Below are 17,904 nucleotides of genomic sequence, written 5' to 3'. Positions count from 1 at the left end.
AGATTAAAATAAGAAAAATCCAATAATAACAGCACTGTAAATGTAAGCCTGATTATTTGTATTATAGCAGAGTCCGCCTGTATTTATAGCTCATTGCATTGGTTTTACAGTGTAAATAAAAGATTTTATGTAAAATTAAAGCTAAAAACTGTATTTTAATTATTCAAAATTATGTATTTGCTGCAGGAATATTATCTTTTTTTTAATTTCAAGTGATAGAAAAGAGTTCCCTTAAGGAGAAACCACTGTCTTAGTACACGTCTGAATAAACACATTCTGTTTTGTTCTAATTTAAACCGGAGTGCCCTTCTCAACGTGTTTTTCCAGTTTTCGAGTTTGGCTTTAACCTTGCTGGGTGAACACGGTGAAATGAAAGTTGAGAGATAATCTCATTAAGTTTAAGTCAACAGAGAGACACAGAGTGGATCCGTAGTGGAGCGTTTATCTGGACCCCAGACGCCCCTCTGCTCCTTAATTAACACTTAATTGATTAACGAGTAGACACTTGTTAAAACAAATTTCACCCACTTTCATCAGACTCCCGGGCCTCGTAGTGTGTGTGTGTGTGTGTGTGTGTGTGTGTGTGTGTGGTGAGAGAGAGAGAGAGAGAGTAGATTGAGGTAAACGAGCAACAGAGAGAGTATTTGTAATTTCTAACACATTTTACATAAAAGCTACAGATAAAAGTGTGAATACCTGCTGTCCTCTGTGTGTGTGTGTGTGTGTGTGTGTGTGTGTGTGTGTGTGTGTGCGTGTGAGAGTGTGTGTGTGAGTGTGTGTGAGTGTTGAAGAATCCTGCAGTGTAATTGAAACAGCCCTGTATAATTAGTAAGAAAAAAGACAGTTGATTAGCCTCTTAATGGCCTGCTTGTGTTCCCAATTTCCTGTTTCTGACACACACACACACACACACACACACACACACACACACGCAATCATCAGCATTATGTGTTATGTGTGTGTGTTAAACAGCAGTGCAGAATACACACACACACACGTTTTATTTCTATATATGACAATATGATACATGTGATCATCTTTTTTTTACTAAACTTTCCTAATTTCAACTTTTTATCATTATTATGTCTCAACATGGGGATAGTTTTATTATCAAGGCTAAGTTTTCATCTTATTTTTTATTTTACTGCTTGAAATGGGCACACACACATACAGTGTGTATATATACATATATATAGGTTCTGTTTCTATGCTCCAATCCAGCAATTAGAGGACTGACCTCAGAGTTTTTTGTCTGTGTTCTCTAACTAACTGTGGTCAGTAAAGTTCCTTACATACCCTGAGGTGAGGTCTCTTTACGTAAAGAAAGCCTGAGTTAACCTTTGCAGAACATGACGCCTCACAGCTTCATGAACGCTGCAGCGGCATCACAGGGATCATATTTAGACAGGAGGAGGCTGAAACTCCAAACACACGACGGCAACAGATGAAATGTTGCAGCATTCATCAAGTTCAAGTGTGACCGCACACTGCAGCGAACACACACATCAACACCCTGCCATGATTGCACTTGCTCTGCGTTAGTTGTTATGGCAACAGCTGGCGGTGGGCAGGCGCGAGGGGTTGCGAGAGACGTGGGCTCCGAGCCGCTGACAGCGACGGCATCCTTAACTGCAACACGAGAGTTGGCCAATTATACGAGTGGCGGAGCGTTGGAAAGCTGCTCGGCCCCGAGCGGCGGAGACACACGGAGACGCTGAGGAGGTATTAAGTGGCTCAGCTGAAGCCCAATTTCCCCCGTTAGTTGTTTTCTCAGGGAAAGTGGCTCATTTTAAGTCAAGTTGAGTCTAATTAAAGCTGTGCAGAGAATTGCCTGCGACAAAGCTGCGAGAGAAAGCAAAGACGATAAGGAGAAGTGTTGGCGAGTGTGTGTTTGTGTGTGTTTGTGCTGCTGCAGTCTGTTGTTCTGAGGACCAATTTTAGTTTTGAACCTGAAGCGAGGACGTTGTGTTCAGTCCGAAGGGCCAAATAAGGTCTTTTTGGACAATTCTGTTTTATATCTGGAAAAAGAAAGACGTCTTTGAGCCTCATTAGGTTTTAACACGGGGCCACTTGTGATCAGATCTTACTTCCCGCTCTGTACACAAACAAACACCACAGGACTGCTCCGACTCAGGGCTGGCAGCCAGTGTCCATTACTGGGGCTGACCGTTCAGCCTTATGTACTATTATCGGTTAGTTCTGTGTTTTAAACTCTCATTAACGCTCCATTACACACATTACTCATCATTTGTAGGCAGGTCATTTACACAGAAATCTTAAATTAGGAGTTAAGATCAGGATATGAAAATGTTCCTGCAGGAGGTCAAAGAAAGGAAGAAATCATTTAATGGAGACAACGTTTGCCGAATTTACAAAGGAGGCCCAGATAATGACGAATATGTCGTAGGCAGCGTTTCACAGAGTTTTTAAAGTTTCTATTCACTCAATAACTCTCAGAACTGTGCGATTCTGTAAGGGAGTCTGGTGATATTGTGGTCACTAGCTCATCAGTTGACAGTGAGCCCATCAGACAGGGTACCTGTGCACTTACAGGACGTCCATTCAGTATTCCGCGTGGCCCAGAAGGCATTAGCATTGGCATTTTAACACCTGATTACGTGTCTGGCGAGCTGTGGTCGGCGTGCTGTCGCCCTCCTCTTCCACTCACCCGGTTGATCAGCTCTCCCACCATGCCGGTCCAGCTGCCGTTGGGTTCCGGGGCTCCGTACTGCCCGTCGTCCACCAGCTTGATCTTGAAGGAGAACTTCAAGATGTCCGCCAGCTCCCGCAGCATGTCCACGCAGAAACCCTCGTACCGGTCGTTGCCCTGGTAGTCCTGGTAGTTGGACCTCCGCATCACGTACGGGTTTTCCTGTCGAAGGAGGAACAACAACACAGCAGCTGATGAGGAGGAGGAGGAACACCAACCACCAACATTATGGATTCATATGATATTTACCAGTATTGTGGTGACGATTAGCGTCTTGTTAGCCAGTGTCTCTGATGCGTTGAGGTCCAGGGACGTGGAGTTCATGGCCAGCGTGTTGTTGGAGTACCAGGTACCGATCTGTCCGTCCAGAAAAGGACAAGGAGGAGTTAGAGGAGGTTAAAGACAAAGGGAGGGAGCCCAGAGACGAGTTTTCCTGATATTTTTATACCATCATTTTGAACAATCATTCAGACTGAATAGACTTCTTTCTGATCAGATTCAGAGTTTCCTTCTCATTGCTCTATTAGCTCTTTGGAAGTCTGTGACTATGCAGAAGCAAACTGCTGTCTGATTTCTGTTTCAGGTGGACTTTAACTGACGTTTGAGGACAACAATTTTTGGGATTGTTCCAGTATTGGCTGTGATTCTTAGGCGCAGTTCTGTACCGACAATCCTCAAACTTGTTGTTTCTGCCACTGACAGGCTCAGATTGTTACTCTAAGTGTCTGACAGCGTTATGGAAAGGATCCCTACAGAGACAGACTCCAGGATTTTGTGCCCAGGGGGCCTCTGCATTATTAATCCGTGCCTGCGTCTGTGCTTTACAAGGCAGGAAGAATCAGTGAGGGAACCTAACCTGAACCTAAAGACCTTGAGTTGGACTGCGTTTGGACCAGCGTGACGGTACTGTGGCTCTAAATCTCGCCGCATTCAAAATTTTCTCTTGAAACAAACATGGAGGTGGCGAAGAGAAATAAAAATGCAAAGTGAACTATGAGGAAGGATGAAGGTCAACAAACAGATAGCGGTGCTAACAGAGCTCTATGAGAGGCCGACAGGAAGAGGAACAATCCTCGCCGCACAATCAATGCTGAAATCAATGAAGGAGGACCCGGCTCCTCCCGGCTCATTCAGCGGGTTAAATAAGGTCATAAATATGTTCTGTTGTACGTTAAAGCATCTGCTGCCCTGACAGCAACCCCATCACATCCCCGACCTCCTGACCTTTAGTTTGTCTGTGTATTTATCAGCTGATAGGACAGCGCGCTGATAAAGAGCGGGAGTCACTCCTTCCCCGACTCCCATCGCTGTGTTCTGTACTTACAGGCGTCACGATCATGTCCTTCCCAATCTGTCTTATTAGCTCTTTACGAGCTTTTTCCTGTTTGTTTTTAAATACATGGAAATATTAATAAAATTAAAAAAATATCCTGTGAGCAGTGTTTCCCATTAATAACTTAGACTTAGGCCCGCCACAGTCTCAGAATGAACCAAAAAAAATTCTTACACTTATCATAATAACATAAAAGATCTGTAACTTGTGTTTCGCGCCGCTGCTTCAGCAAAGCATCTCTCACTCCCAGTCAGTCGGCTCTGCCGCTCCCCCCCCGTTGCTTGTAACTAACGTATTTTCAGCATCTGAGGAGGAAGTTGCCTCACCAGGTAACGTCAGGCTATTTTTGTTAAGGAAGTTGAAGTAACACTAAAGTTACTGTTTTAATCTTAATGTTTGTACCCTTCATTTTCAGGTCAAATCAGACCTTCGTAACAGGCTGCAAGGAGAGCACGTGGCTGGTTGCCTGAGGGTCTCCATCAATGGGCCGAGTCCAGAGGAATTTAACTACCAAAGGGCATTAGAACTGTTTTTTTCAAAGCCCAGGAAAATTATATATCCAAATTCGGGGTGCAAAGAAGGGATGTAGGGAGAGTTGTAGAAATGTGTATTTTGGATGTTTTCTTTCCACTAGTCTGAAAGAAGACATGTTATGGAAGCAAAATAACCCAAAATGTTTTTGCCTGCCATGTCTCCCCTTAAGGCTGCAACTAACGACGAATTGATGATGTACCCTTCGAATCCAATTTATTTTTTATTACAATTTAGCTTACAGTTTAATTATTTATTATTTTATTTGCTAAAAAATAAACTAGTTCAACACAGGTAACCACTTTTGCTTAATTTCTTTGATGGCTCAGATGTATGCTCTGGTTGATTTTGTGTTTTCACCATTCGTATCTATACAACCATTGTGTTTATGATTAAATTGTTTAATCATTTACAAGAGCACACAGTTCTTCATGGATCTAGCCTCTTAATTTTGCTTTCAAAGTGCACCAGATTGATGCATTTAACTTTAAAATGTAAAAAAAAATCTTTAGGATATTTTTCAGCAGTGGGGGCAGGCCTGTCGGAACATACAGATTAATATTTTTTTGGTTATTTAATAGATTAAACTGTTAAATTCAAGCTTAATACTGTTAATACGTTTCTAAAATTATTAGAAATTACAATTAAGAGTAAAAAACAAAAAAACATGGATTTGTTTGTTAATTGATATAATAACAGAAACACTGAACAAATGTTGTTTATCAGTTTTAAATATCATTTAAATATCTACATAAAATAAATCTTTATCTCTGTTAATGTAAGCCTGATTATTTGTATATACGTTCACCTTATTTAATTTCATTACATGGTTTACAGCTGAATTTTATTAATAAAAAATATTTTTTAATTATTTTAAAAAAAAAAATTTTTTTTTTTGTTTGTAGATATTGTGGCCTGAAGGTGGCGCTAGAGAACAATCTCCAGCTAACAGAAAACATGAGCTCATTAAATATTCTGCACACAGTTAAAGTCATCGTATGAATCAAGTGGGAATCTCCACACTTAACCCTGAGAGCCCATTTGACCCTGTGCTGACCTCAGCTGACCTCTGACCTTTTAATGATCATCTGAGGTCATAAAGCAGCACTGGAGCCACATGGCCAAAGTCTGTTTGTATGGATTGTATCGACGAACCAATGAGAAAACTGCTTACTGCTGAGACCCGGCGGACAGAAACGTGCCGACTGTAAACATTAAAGGAAAACATGACATCGATTCTCCGTGAACTCCCAGCGGGACCTCGGCGGCTCCTAACCGACCCGGGAGAAACCTTTTAACATCATTATGTGCTCTTCTGCCCGGTAAAGTTAACTGACCTGCTACTGAAACACACTTCAAATGCTCAAGATTTGCAGATGCTTTTCCGCTGAATGCTAATTTAACCTCTGACCTCTTTATGGCCCCCGGGGTGTTTCTCCAGGATCTTCAGGGTGTAGTTGGTCCTCTGGCCTTTGCTGTTGAACTCAATGTGACCCGTCAGACCATCGTACTCCACCTGAGGACACAACCAGAGACAGTCAGCTAAACTAGCTAATCCAAGGAGCTAATTTCTGTGTTTGTGTTGGACACAATATTTCTGTAAAACTGGTTTATTAAAAGCTGCTTGTCCTAATATATGTTGTTTTGACTTAGTTGCTTATTATTTAGTTAGCATTAGCGTTAGCACAGAGTCAGAATGGACATGAGAATAAAAGCTCAGTACAAAACCACATTTCTACATTACAGTAAATTACCTCAGTTTATATTGCATTATGGGTAATCAGGAACATTTTACAGTATGTTTTAGTAAAGTAATATAACAATAGAAGTTACTGAAGATTATATATATATAATTATTATTAGTAGTAATAGACTATAATGCGATAAGTTATTTTAACTCAAAAAACGTAAACTACATTTTCTCAAGTTCAAAATATTCTTGATGAAGCAGCTTTTACAAATAATTTAATTAAGTGACAGTAATTTAATTAATTGTTGACCTTCGTCCTTCCTCTCATATTTCTGAAGCTACTTCATCAAGAATGTTTTTTTAATTTTAATCAGTTTCAAGAGTCAAATGAATCTGGTTTTACAGTGTAGCAGTAATTATTAAAAACAGCTGTCCAATCGTAACTCGTGGATGTATTAAGAACTGGACACAGCATTGGAGGCGGAGCTCCGCTAACCTGAAAGGAGATTAAATCATTTAATCAAACAGCTCTTTTAGACTTCCTGATCATTTCGTGGGCGTATCCATCATTGCACCGGTGCTACTTTCGACCACTACGTCAGACCGGCGCTCTTCCTGGCGGCTTGTTGTCAACAGGGAATGGGAAGTGTGGAGGATAGCTTACGTTAGCTGTCATTCATTCACATTAACACGTGTTTATGTGAATTACTGCCTCTGTGGCCCCACTAGGTGGCGCTCTGAGGCCCCGCCAAGTGGCGCTCGGTGGCCCCGCTAGGTGGCGCTCTGTGGCCCCGCTAGGTGGCGCTCTGTGGCCCCGCTAGGTGGCGCTCTGACCACCAGGTTGATAAACCACAAACACAAAGGGACTATTATTGTTTCAGAATGCTGAAGAAGACGAAAAGAGAAAAATAAGATTTGTATTGTACAGACAGACAGACAGACAGACAGACAGACAGATCAGTGTGTGTGTGTGTGTTTGCAGGAATGTGTAAATGAGTGTGATACTTGTGCAGTCAAGCATGTATTTTGTATATGAGTTTATGTGTGTGTGTGTGTGTGTGTGTGTGTGTGTGCATGACTCAAGATGAATTACATCCCAAAAACGGTGGCGAGAGAGAGAGACAGAGAGAGAGAGGGAGAGAGAGACAGGGTCTCTGGTTGCTGCCAAAAGCAGTGTAGAGATGATGAAGTGATGCACTGAGAGCAACAAAAACAATATGCAGGGAGAGAGAGAGAGGGAGGGAAGGAAGGAGGGGGGAGAGAGAGAGGGAGGGGGAGAGGCATCCTCAGTGGATGGAAGAAACAAGAAGTGGCAGACGGACAGAAACAGGGAAAGAGGAGGACAAGAATAAATTAAATGAACATGGAAATGAAAGGGGGGGGGATGCCAGAGGAAAAAAATACAGTCAGTAAAATCCTCTCCCTCCCTCTCTCTCTCTGTCTGTCTCTCTCTCTCTCTCTCTCTCTCTGTCTGTCTCTGTCTGCCTGTCTCTCTCTCTCTCTCTGCCAGTCCTGTAAAATAAACGACAATAAGTCGACACATATTTTCTGACCTTTATTCAGGTGAAAAAGCTGCTTGGTCAAACGTTCGCCTCCAGTTCGCCGTTACGGTCGTCGGCCATTAGCAGCGTCACATCCATCCAATGATCTCTAACAGCATTACCTTTGTTTCTGCCGGTGGTTCATCAGAACTCTACTTATAAACACTGCAGTGGTTCTCCGCCCACCGTCGTATAAAGAGTGATACCGGACTCCAACATGGCACCCATTCATGTTAACAGGAGCTACCCAACACATACTGTTCACTGTTTGCAGAGTTTGTTTAGTTTGAGAAAGTTTAGAAAATGTGAAACCTTCATGGTTTTAAATACAAAAAGTAATAAATGACCTTGTTTGCAGCTGGAGGTGTCAACAGTTTCACAAACATCCTTTTAAAATGGAGGTCTTTGGGGAGGGCTGACTCACGACTCCATATCTAACTTCTATGGAGGATAGAGTGTGTGTGTGTGTGTGTGTGTGTGTGTGTGTTGTTTACCATGCGTAGGTAGTTCATGAGGCTCGTCCCGTGCTGCCAGATGAGCGGCGAGCTGCAGCTCAGCGGCTTCACTCCGATCTCCTGACTGCGGTTCAGCTCCCGCACGGCGCTCACCACCACATGGACTGCGTCGAACATCAGCGCCGACGACAGCTGGGACGCAAAAAACACAAAAACAATACGATGAACAAAACTGCGAAAAGCCTCCAGGAGCTTCTCGATTGGACCAACTGAGGCTCCGTTCACACAGCTAGGTTTAGTTCCTTTCGGTTTTCATGTTGGGAAAATGATCCTTGTGCACAAGGATCCACAGAAAAGATTGAAAACGTTGTCGTATGCAGGCCAGACCAGTAGCTGGCGGAGTAACTTAGATTACTCAGAGCTAATCCACCTCCAGCAGACAGAGCCAATGTTCACGCTCCTTTTAGCTCTGGTTTGGTCTCCACCAACTCCAGAGGAAAACATCTGACTCTGTAGCAGCTAAATTTCTTCCACAGCTGGTCTCTGACGGTCTGCTGTTCAGTGCTGAGCTGTTGGAGTCGCTGATAGAGCTTTAGAGTTGGTGACTGGTCTCTGTCATTTGATTGTTTATTGTTCATACAGACAATAAAAAAGGTGTTTATGTGTTTTGTTCGCACTCCTACAGGCGAGGACGTCGGGGAACGATAGCAGAGAAAAGAAAAAGTGAAGCACTGCTGCTATCAGCGGCGTTCACTGCGCGGCTCGTACGGCTCAGTGATCCTATCGCAGTCTGACGTTCTGGTCTGTTTGGTCAGTTGTCAGTCAAACCGACGCTCTGAGGGAATCAGACAAATCGTACGGAGGCAGAGCTGCACAGTCTGTCGGCGGCTGATAAAAAAGATGGATGTATGACTGAGTGTGATTGGAGCTCTCCCCGAGTCGATAGTTTCAGGGCCGGATGACGATAACTAATTACAGTTTGAAGAGAGAAAGATGGAGGAGGGGAGATAGAGACGGAGAGAGTGAGAAGTAATTGGCAGCTCTCACCAATCTGTCTGTTTGGTCGTGCAGCTGCTTCCTCTGGTTCACAGCTTTAAGAAACATACTTCAGGAAACATTAACTTCACTTAACCGTGTGTCAAGATCTGGTTCTCAAACTGAATTTTCAAACTCATTAAAGCTTCTTAACGATGAGTTACAAACACAGCGTCAGGTCAGTGTGAGACGACTCTGGATATGATGTTCAGGGGGCGTGGTGTACTCAACCTAAACATGGTTTGTTACACAGGAAGTTGGAAACTGTTTGGAAAAGGACACTCGGCAAGTGACAAACTTCAACCAATTAATGAACCAGATTCTCTAAAAAAAAGTCTGATAGTATTGAGTCTTATGGAAAACCTAATAGAAGTCCATGTTGACTTTTGGTTTGTGAAAGTCCTGGGGGTCATAGAGGCCTTTTACACCAACAAGGAACCAGCTTCTGGTTCAAGCACCTAGTTCTGAACCGCTAGGAGTATTTCAATCCAAACTACACTGATTCTGAATCTGAAAAGTTGGTTCCCAGCAAAAAAATATCAGGTTTTCATTGGGAACCAAAGTGGGTGTGTCATGTTTTACAGGTTGTTGTACATTGTGTAACTCCTCCGGGTTGTTGATGCATTCTTGATTACAATGGTTCTGCTCAAAACTGGTGGACTGGTTCTCTAAATAGCATCAAGGTTCAGAGCATCCTGAACGGAACCGGTTCTAAACCAGAGGCGCCCAAACCTTTTCCCTTTTTGGTGTCAACAGTCCAAAAAATGTATGATATTGCATTCTTAAGAACGTGCTAGTTTCCCAAATTGTCTTTAATTGACTTACTTCCTGCACGAGTGGCTCTCTGACCTGCTGCTCAGATTATAAAACATTAGTAGGAATTAGGGATCCTACAAAAAACAGCATAAACAGCGTTTTATATTATATATTCTTTACATCTGGCGGGCCAAATTGAACCTTAACAGGCCAATTTTGGCCTTTCCTGATGTTATTGTGCTGACCTGAATAATTCCCTTTATTATATGTGGTTAATGATTGATTACAATACTTTAACATGAGGTGGAGGAGGCAGAAAATGTTTGATAAAGACACAACAACAGGCTGTAGCTCAATAGAATATACTTAAGGGCTGTTATATCATTCTGTCATTTCAGACTCTGATCATCATGTAATGGCCATAATCATCACAATAATAAAGCTCATTACAATCAAAACAACCACGTTTATGGCTCCTTCAAGCACCTTAAGTGAATAAATATGAGTAATAAACACCCCAGGGGACGTTCTCTGCAGTGCTGATGCCGTCTTCAGCTATTGAGGCCGACACCATCGTCATTATTATTATCTTTATCTGCCCAGGTGTTATTGCCTCCGCTGATATCAGAGCTGCAAATGAGACAAACCGCTCTGAAGAGATTGATTTGTCCTGATGGGTCCACTCGTAACGCAGGAGGAGGGCGATCAATGGAGGAGCAGTGAAAGGAATACTGCAACATCAAATCAAACCTGAATCTCCACAAGTACCCTTGAGCAAGACTGCGCCAACGTTTTGTTGTTTATTTGTGTTTTTTTTTACCTGATCGTAACTTTTCCCTGTAATGTTGAAATGTTTAATTTTTGGAGATCACAACTTAATTTCCTCTCAAGATAAAATGTAGCACTCATATTTTGTAATTGAACTCATTATGCGGAGACCACGTCCCCAACCCTGACCCCTTCATTACGCCCAGACTCATTTTTTAATGTCATTATCTGGAGATGTTTCTAATTGACCGTTTATAAAAAGCAGTTAAACAGAAAAGAAAAGGCTTTGCCCTTTCAAAGAGATCTCACAGAATCTGAGCAGCAAGAAGGAATCATTATAGTCTCAAAGTTTTATGTTAGAAATGTCCAGTGTGGGTCCCCAGCACTTAGAAACAGACAGATTATAACTTGCATATGTTGGAGGAATTAGCATAACTAGCAACTGTTGGGCTGATGTGAAACATCTTTGGGGGTTACTGAAGATGCTGAATCCATTTTAACGTACAAAATGGCCGTTCAAAGCGGAGGTGGCTTTATTTCAACTCCTGGTGATCTTATTTTGATTAATTTGAGGTTATTTATGTGCTTAATACATTAGACCTGTAAGATGTAATATTTCTTCAAATTTCTGGCCGTTCTTGGAGTTTTTTTTTGCCACGCAGCATTTTTTCATTGACCTGTGTCTTTGCAGCTGGGGTTATGTATTAAGCATATAAGTAACCTCAAAATGTATTGAAGTCAGCACATTAGGAGTTAAAATATGTCCACGTCCAGTTTGAACATCCATGTTGTAGTTGCCAGAAATGAATTCAGCATCCTCAATAACCCTCAAAACCTCTCTTATGTTGTCCAAATCGGCCAAACGTTTAGGTGATTATGCTAATTATGATGATTTCTGATGCTGGGCACCCATACTGTACATTGGGGCTCTGTTGGCTGGAACATGAACGTCATATCTTATAATTCATCCATTACGAAAACACCAAACTCTGGCAGAAATCGTTCATGGACGAGGAAGTCAAGGAAACGCAGCATTACCTGAATAAAATTACAGATTTCTGAAGATTTTTCTCGATGTAAAAGATGTTTTCACTCTTCTCTCTTCTGGCTTCAGTAAGAGTTTGACTACGTTATACCGTTCATTGATCTGATCGGTTAAAGTTGGCCCCTGATAGACGGTGATAGCAGTGTCTGCCCTGTAAACAGGTTGTAAAATCAACACTACAAGCTTAAAGAGCACTTCTGCTGCTGCTCTCAGGTTAAACTGTCGGTGATACTTTATGATTCTTTAATCAAAGCAGATACAGACAGGTTTGACTCTGTTTGTCTCACCGCTGGTCCCGGGTACGGGCTGACATCGCAGCCTTCCTTCCACGACAGGTTGAGGCTCCTGATGAACTCCAGGTAGAAGTAATGGCTGCTGTTCAGCATGGAGAAGCCCACGATGTTGGACTGATCGTCCACCACGTCATCCAGCTGAAGCAGAGGGAAGTCCTGAAGACAGACAGAAAAAGACACAGAGGAAGAGGAGTTACAGCTATTGTCCGTCTTATGTGACATATGTAAACAGAGCTGTGAGACGCAGAAACAACGACCATTTAAGATCACAGTGAGGAGAAGACGGAGAGGAAGAAGAAAAAGGATGAAAGAGAAGCAGAAGGAAGAGGAGGACAGAAACAAACGAAGGGCTTGATTGGGGTTTTCTTTTGCTGCACGTCAACTTTAATTTATAAATTCAGAGCAAGCTAACAGAAAGAAAAAAGGTTTTAAAAAAATAGATTGACATCAAACGCGGGGAATTTCAAAGAACTTCAAATAGTCCTTGAAGGCGAGTCGGTGTCACGCTGAGCTCGGCTGCTGAAACAAACCAGAATCCAACTGTTGCTCGGCCATTGGAGGGTTTGTGTTTGCTCTGAAACAGACAATGAAACATTTAGCTTCAGATACTGAAACACTGCTGCTAGCACCTTGTTCCTGCTCTCAGAAATCTGCTTTTATTTTGTTACAACTGCAATTAATGTCTATTCTTATTCTTGATTAATATAAACATTCACGTTTTGATTAACTGTTGAATATACGGGAAACTACTGGACCAAGTTTTGTGTTAATCAGACAAAGCTACGCAGAAATATTACATCACATCCTGTTTGAGTACAGGAAGTCCTCTGATGAATTTAAAAAAGTAGTAATTTTACGAGCGACCTAGCTGCCAATTGTCACCAGATTGTACACAGCCCCTCAGTGGGACTTAAGAAACTACTGAATGAAGTTTCATGTTAATCCGACAGACCAAAGCCGAGTAAGAGCATCACTTCCTGTTTCAAGTGACCCTCAGCTCCCAGTACTGGGAGCCGCGCTGCCTTGCATCCACTGGCCCTCAGCCCATTCATGCTTGGACCCCTAATAAAAGTATGAGTGTGTACATATTTGTACAATCACAAACCCTGTAGGGCATCGTAACACAAATCTGACATTAACAAGCAAATGCACAACGGTCACAACAGGAAGCAGTATTTAATTTGGTGGCGGTTCACTGGATGTCCTTCAGGTTGCGGCAAGAGCTCAAATATTTAGCTGCCAAAGGGCGACAATTTTGTTTTTCACCTAATATATATTTTCAGGTTTTTTTTTCTTTTAGATTCAGGAAAGAATAAAAAGATAAATCCAGCAAGCACAGGAGTTGTCTCTCGCTCTGGACCAAAGTTGTTGGACGGACGGACTGTCATCATCATCATTTGGCTGCGTTCTCCAGCAGGATAGAAAATATTCTGGCACAGAATCTCTGCGGTCTGCAGAATCTGTGTCTGCAGAGGGTCTGAGGTGCTGGAGGGGAGGAAACACTCAGACCCTGGAGCCTTTTCTGCCCAGCTGTTTAGCAAGACTGCTAACCTCCGTGTAAGGTTAATTTCTTCATCCCCGAATCTCCTCCGACACTTATTTACTTCCGCCACGTCCCGGCCTGTCGGGAAGCTGCTGCTGTTGTTCTCGTTGCCGGTTTCCAGTTGCCAAATCAATTTCAGCCACAGCCAAGTACACTGTCAGACTGTGGGCCTGCCAGCCGTGACAAAGAGCTGTTGGCTGGACTAGACAGGCGCTGCTGAGGGAGGAAACACTGCGACAGTGTCCCAGAAGGACGCCAGCGACTGTTCAGACAGGACGTTCATCCAGGTTTTGGGCAGCCGGCGAGGACGGTGCAAGGTTAGTCCGGCGTGCTCTGAAGAAAGGATGTGACAGCCTCTCCGGCGCAGATTAGTGCGAGTTTCAACGAGCAATAAGTAAGATTTAGATTCTTTCCTGCCCCATTCAGGAGAACATGGCCATCATATATCTGCAGGGGGTTGATAAGGTTATTGATCAATAACCGTGACTCACTGATTACTTCACCCCGACTGGAGAGAATTCTGAAACTCTCTTCCACCAAAACATCTGTTAGATTCAGTCACTTCAATTAAAGTTTTCTAGAATTTGTACACAGAGACTTCACTACATCTATTTAGTGCAGATTCAGATTATTAATACAAAATATAGTCACAAAATAAGTTAATAGGTTAAAGGAGGTGTGTAGGATTTAGCAGCATCTAGCTATGCACTAAAAGCTGCTTCTCAATGTCTAGAAAGCAGACCTGGACAACCTTAGAGGTCTGGAAGACAGCGAGTCAAACTGAAGTCCTTTAATTCTTGATTCATTCTTCGTGATGATAAACTGACTTAAAAGTTGTTTTCAGCCTCTTTTAGTTCCTATTCTTGGTTTGGCTGGTTTCCTGTCTGGTCCAGACCCAGACAGACTCAGTGTGTAATGAGGGTCAAACCCAACATTAGATTAAGTTCATTAAATTCCAGCTAATTGACTTCAGACCATCTGGACGTCCTCCTTTATTTATTTGTATTTTATTTATTAAAAATTTGGCCTGTTCAGTTGCGCCGTCCGTTCCAACGGACCTGACCTTTCTGCGATGTCTGAACATATTTGATTGGACGTCTATGAGCCAATCACAGCGTTCCACATCATCTAAAGTGGACAGAAGAAGAGCCACGCCCCCTTTTCCTGCAAACATGGCGACCTTGGGCCACATTTTCATCCATTAATCACACTGTTTAAAGGTCCAGTGTGTAGGATCTAGTACCATCTGGTGCTTTAGTTGCAGACTGCAACAAACTGAACACCACTTGCGTCTGTATCTGATGACGTGTGTAGGAGCAACTACTACCCTATTTTAAAGACCAGGTTTGGTTTGTCCGTTCTGGGCTACTGTAGAAACAAAAACAATTCTTATATTCAGGTGATTATACACTAATGAAAAACATACCTATGACTATTATATTTCTGACAATAGATCCTCCTACAGGAAGTAAACCATGGCGGACGGCGAGGGTCCGACCATCACTGCTTACAGCTTTAATTTTTATTCTTTTGTTTGTTTCTTTTACATTTTGTCTTGATGCCTTTTATTTAATTTTTGTTGTCTAAATGTTCAGTACTAATAAACTTTACCTGCCTTAGCTTTAAACAGGACTTTATGAAGAGAGTTAAATGCTATTGAACTGATTATGGTTCAGTACTTCAGTCTCTGGCAGCTTCCACCTTATTCCCTGTTTAGTTTTTCCATCTGTTCCACACACAGACGTCTCGGTCTGTCATCTGAAACCTGCTCGTCAGTCGCAGTCAGCAGAGCGTGTTTAATACAAAGTTAAAGGTAGGTCAGAGCAGGAGCGGCGAAGAGGGGGAATCATTTCACTTTTGGTTCCCATCCAGGGTTCTGCTGGAGAACGGCGGTTTCGCCCTTGGCTGCGAGCGCGGCGTGAAGTGCCCTTGCGTGCGGCTCCGTTAAGAGTCTGTGACACGGCCGGCGTTTAGAGAGACGAGGCGGAGATAGACTTGATGTTATCACAAATCTCACAAGGAAAGCAGTGAAATTATAAAACATCATCTCTGATGAGAGGAAGGAGGAGGAGGAGGAGTTACTGGTTAGGAAGGAGAGGGAGGAGAAGAAGGGGGAGGAACCTGGAGAGGATGGGACCCACAAACATCCTGTAAAAAGATATTTTACTGCTAACCAAGAAATATTTGATGTAACAGTGACTGTGAGGAAAAGAAAGAAGGATGAGAAAAACATCCAGCATTTAAAATGGAAGCAAAAGAGAGGAAAGAAAGAACAGAAGGAAAGAGGAAGAGGGGAAGGAGGGAGGAGTTTAGGAAAGAAATATGACAGAAACAACAATGGAAAACAGGTCATGAGGAAAAAGGGGGTTGGGAAAGAAAAGTAAAAGAAGAAAGGAAAGGAGGACATGAAAGATGAGGGGATTTAGGAGAAAAGGGGTTGGAGAAAGTAAGAGATGAGAAAAAACGGGAGGAGGAAAGAAAACCGTAGGGAACGATGAAGAGGAGGAGATTAAAAGGAAAAATGGCAGGAGGAGGAGAGAGGAAATAAAGAGAGCAAAGGAATAGAAAAAAGGTTATAAGGAAAGGAAAATGAAAGAAAAGGGGAAGGAAAGGAGGACATGGAAGATGAGGGGATTTAGGAAAGTAAAGGAAGAGTGGTTGCAGGGAATGAAGAAAGGAAAAAAGAGATGAGAGATGAGTAACAAATAGGAAAGGAGACGGAGAAAAGAGATGTAGGAGAGTAAAAGAAATAAAATGAAAAGAGAAAGGAAAGGAAAGAAGGAAAGGAGGAGAAGAGAGAGGAAAGGAAACAATAAAAATGTAAAACTGACAAAGGGGAAAAAGAAGGATGCGATCAGAGAAGGAAAGAGGAAAGGAAAGCAGGAGATGAGAAGGATGTTAAAGAAAAGAAGGTGATAAAGGGAACGACAGGGTTGAATAAAAGCAAATAAAAGGAGGAGGAGGCGAGAGAGGACAAGAGGAGGAGTAATGACGGAGAGAGCAGCGAGTGTACAGGAAGATGAAGGTGAAGAAGAGGAGCAGAAGAAAGGAATTGAGGTTAATGGAAGACGAGGGTGCTCTTACCATGGTGGTGAGGATGTACTTGTAGAAGGCCGACGTCATCCCGAGCTCGTTCGCCTGCAGGAGGAAAAACATCAGCGCTGTGAAACAGGAAGTTCCTCAAAGTTACTCTGAAGAAAGTTAAAACCAAAGGAACCATCTGCTCTATATTCCCCCCCGAACGCTGGAGTTTGGCCCAAATCAGAGACGATTCAGTTTCACTCTGACAGTCTGTGTCGCAGCGTCTTCAGTAACAGGAAACAACCTTGAAACAGCGCCTCAGATAACCACTACAGGATCTGTGAGTGAGGAGACGCTCGGAGTTCCTTAGTGAGCTCATTGTGCTCTGATTGGACGATTCGAGGGAGAAAAGACGTCTTTAATCTGAGTTAACTGGCTCAACGTGATGTAGACGTCTGGGAGGTTAAATGGTTATCTGTCACACTAACATCTAGGAACTGTTTCAACCTGGATGTCCAAAGACCAGAGTCTGAACTGGACCAATAAGGTGCCAGTACCTCGATCCACTCAAACCCTGATTTTAATCAGTTTTAACGAGGATGTGAACTTCAGCAGCATTACTGTACACGTGGCTTTTAGAGAAGCTAGCCGTCTATGCCATAATTGATGTTGATAATCTAGCTTCTGTAGTTAAACTAGAAAATATATCAAACTTTGTCCTAATATTCGAGCTAATATTTAATTTGATTTAACAAGTTAAGTCCAGGTGAAACGAAAGTCAGAGTGCTATTTCCTTCCTTCTACATTAGCAGTTAGCAATAGAAATTTAGTTTTTGTGAATATTTTGTCAGACTTTGTTAAATATGGGAACAATATAACTGAGGATGTGATCTTAAAGGTTTAATCGGGGTGACATCCTGTGGCGTCGTCAACCTGTCTGTGTCGTGGTGGAAAGAGTTAATTGCTGTAATAGTACTCAACAAAGTAAATGCTGACTTATTTTAACTTGTGAACATGAGTTTAACCCAAACCGTCATCTTTTCTCAAACCTAAACCAGGAGTTTTGGTGTCTGAACAACGTTAACCACGTACGCCTGTTACTGGTAGTCTCAGACGGCCATAGCTGTTGTTTTGGACCTTATCGTCTTCCATCAAGTCAAGTTAAAAGACAATATCCATCGTT

General features: G+C 42.5%; 1 protein-coding gene across 5 annotated transcripts in view; it reads right to left on the bottom strand.

The window, feature by feature from the left end:
- LOC127357970 (glutamate receptor ionotropic, kainate 5-like) overlaps window positions 1-17,904 on the bottom strand; it is a 177,487-nt gene that overhangs the window by 32,795 nt on the left and 126,788 nt on the right. For all 5 annotated transcript variants that reach the window (XM_051390656.1, XM_051390660.1, XM_051390659.1 and 2 more), the window contains 6 exons: window positions 16,785-16,838; window positions 12,152-12,313; window positions 8,300-8,452; window positions 5,986-6,090; window positions 2,960-3,067; window positions 2,669-2,872 (listed from right to left, as the gene is read on the bottom strand). In XM_051390656.1, the coding sequence (XP_051246616.1) occupies window positions 2,669-2,872; window positions 2,960-3,067; window positions 5,986-6,090; window positions 8,300-8,452; window positions 12,152-12,313; window positions 16,785-16,838 (786 nt within the window). The remainder of the gene's footprint in view (window positions 1-2,668; window positions 2,873-2,959; window positions 3,068-5,985; window positions 6,091-8,299; window positions 8,453-12,151; window positions 12,314-16,784; window positions 16,839-17,904) is intronic.

The sequence above is a fragment of the Dicentrarchus labrax genome, unplaced genomic scaffold, assembly GCF_905237075.1.
Source record: "Dicentrarchus labrax unplaced genomic scaffold, dlabrax2021, whole genome shotgun sequence".
NCBI lineage: Eukaryota > Metazoa > Chordata > Actinopteri > Moronidae > Dicentrarchus > Dicentrarchus labrax.
Note: the sequence above shows the minus strand (reverse complement) of the source record. Positions and strands in the feature narration are given on the sequence as shown.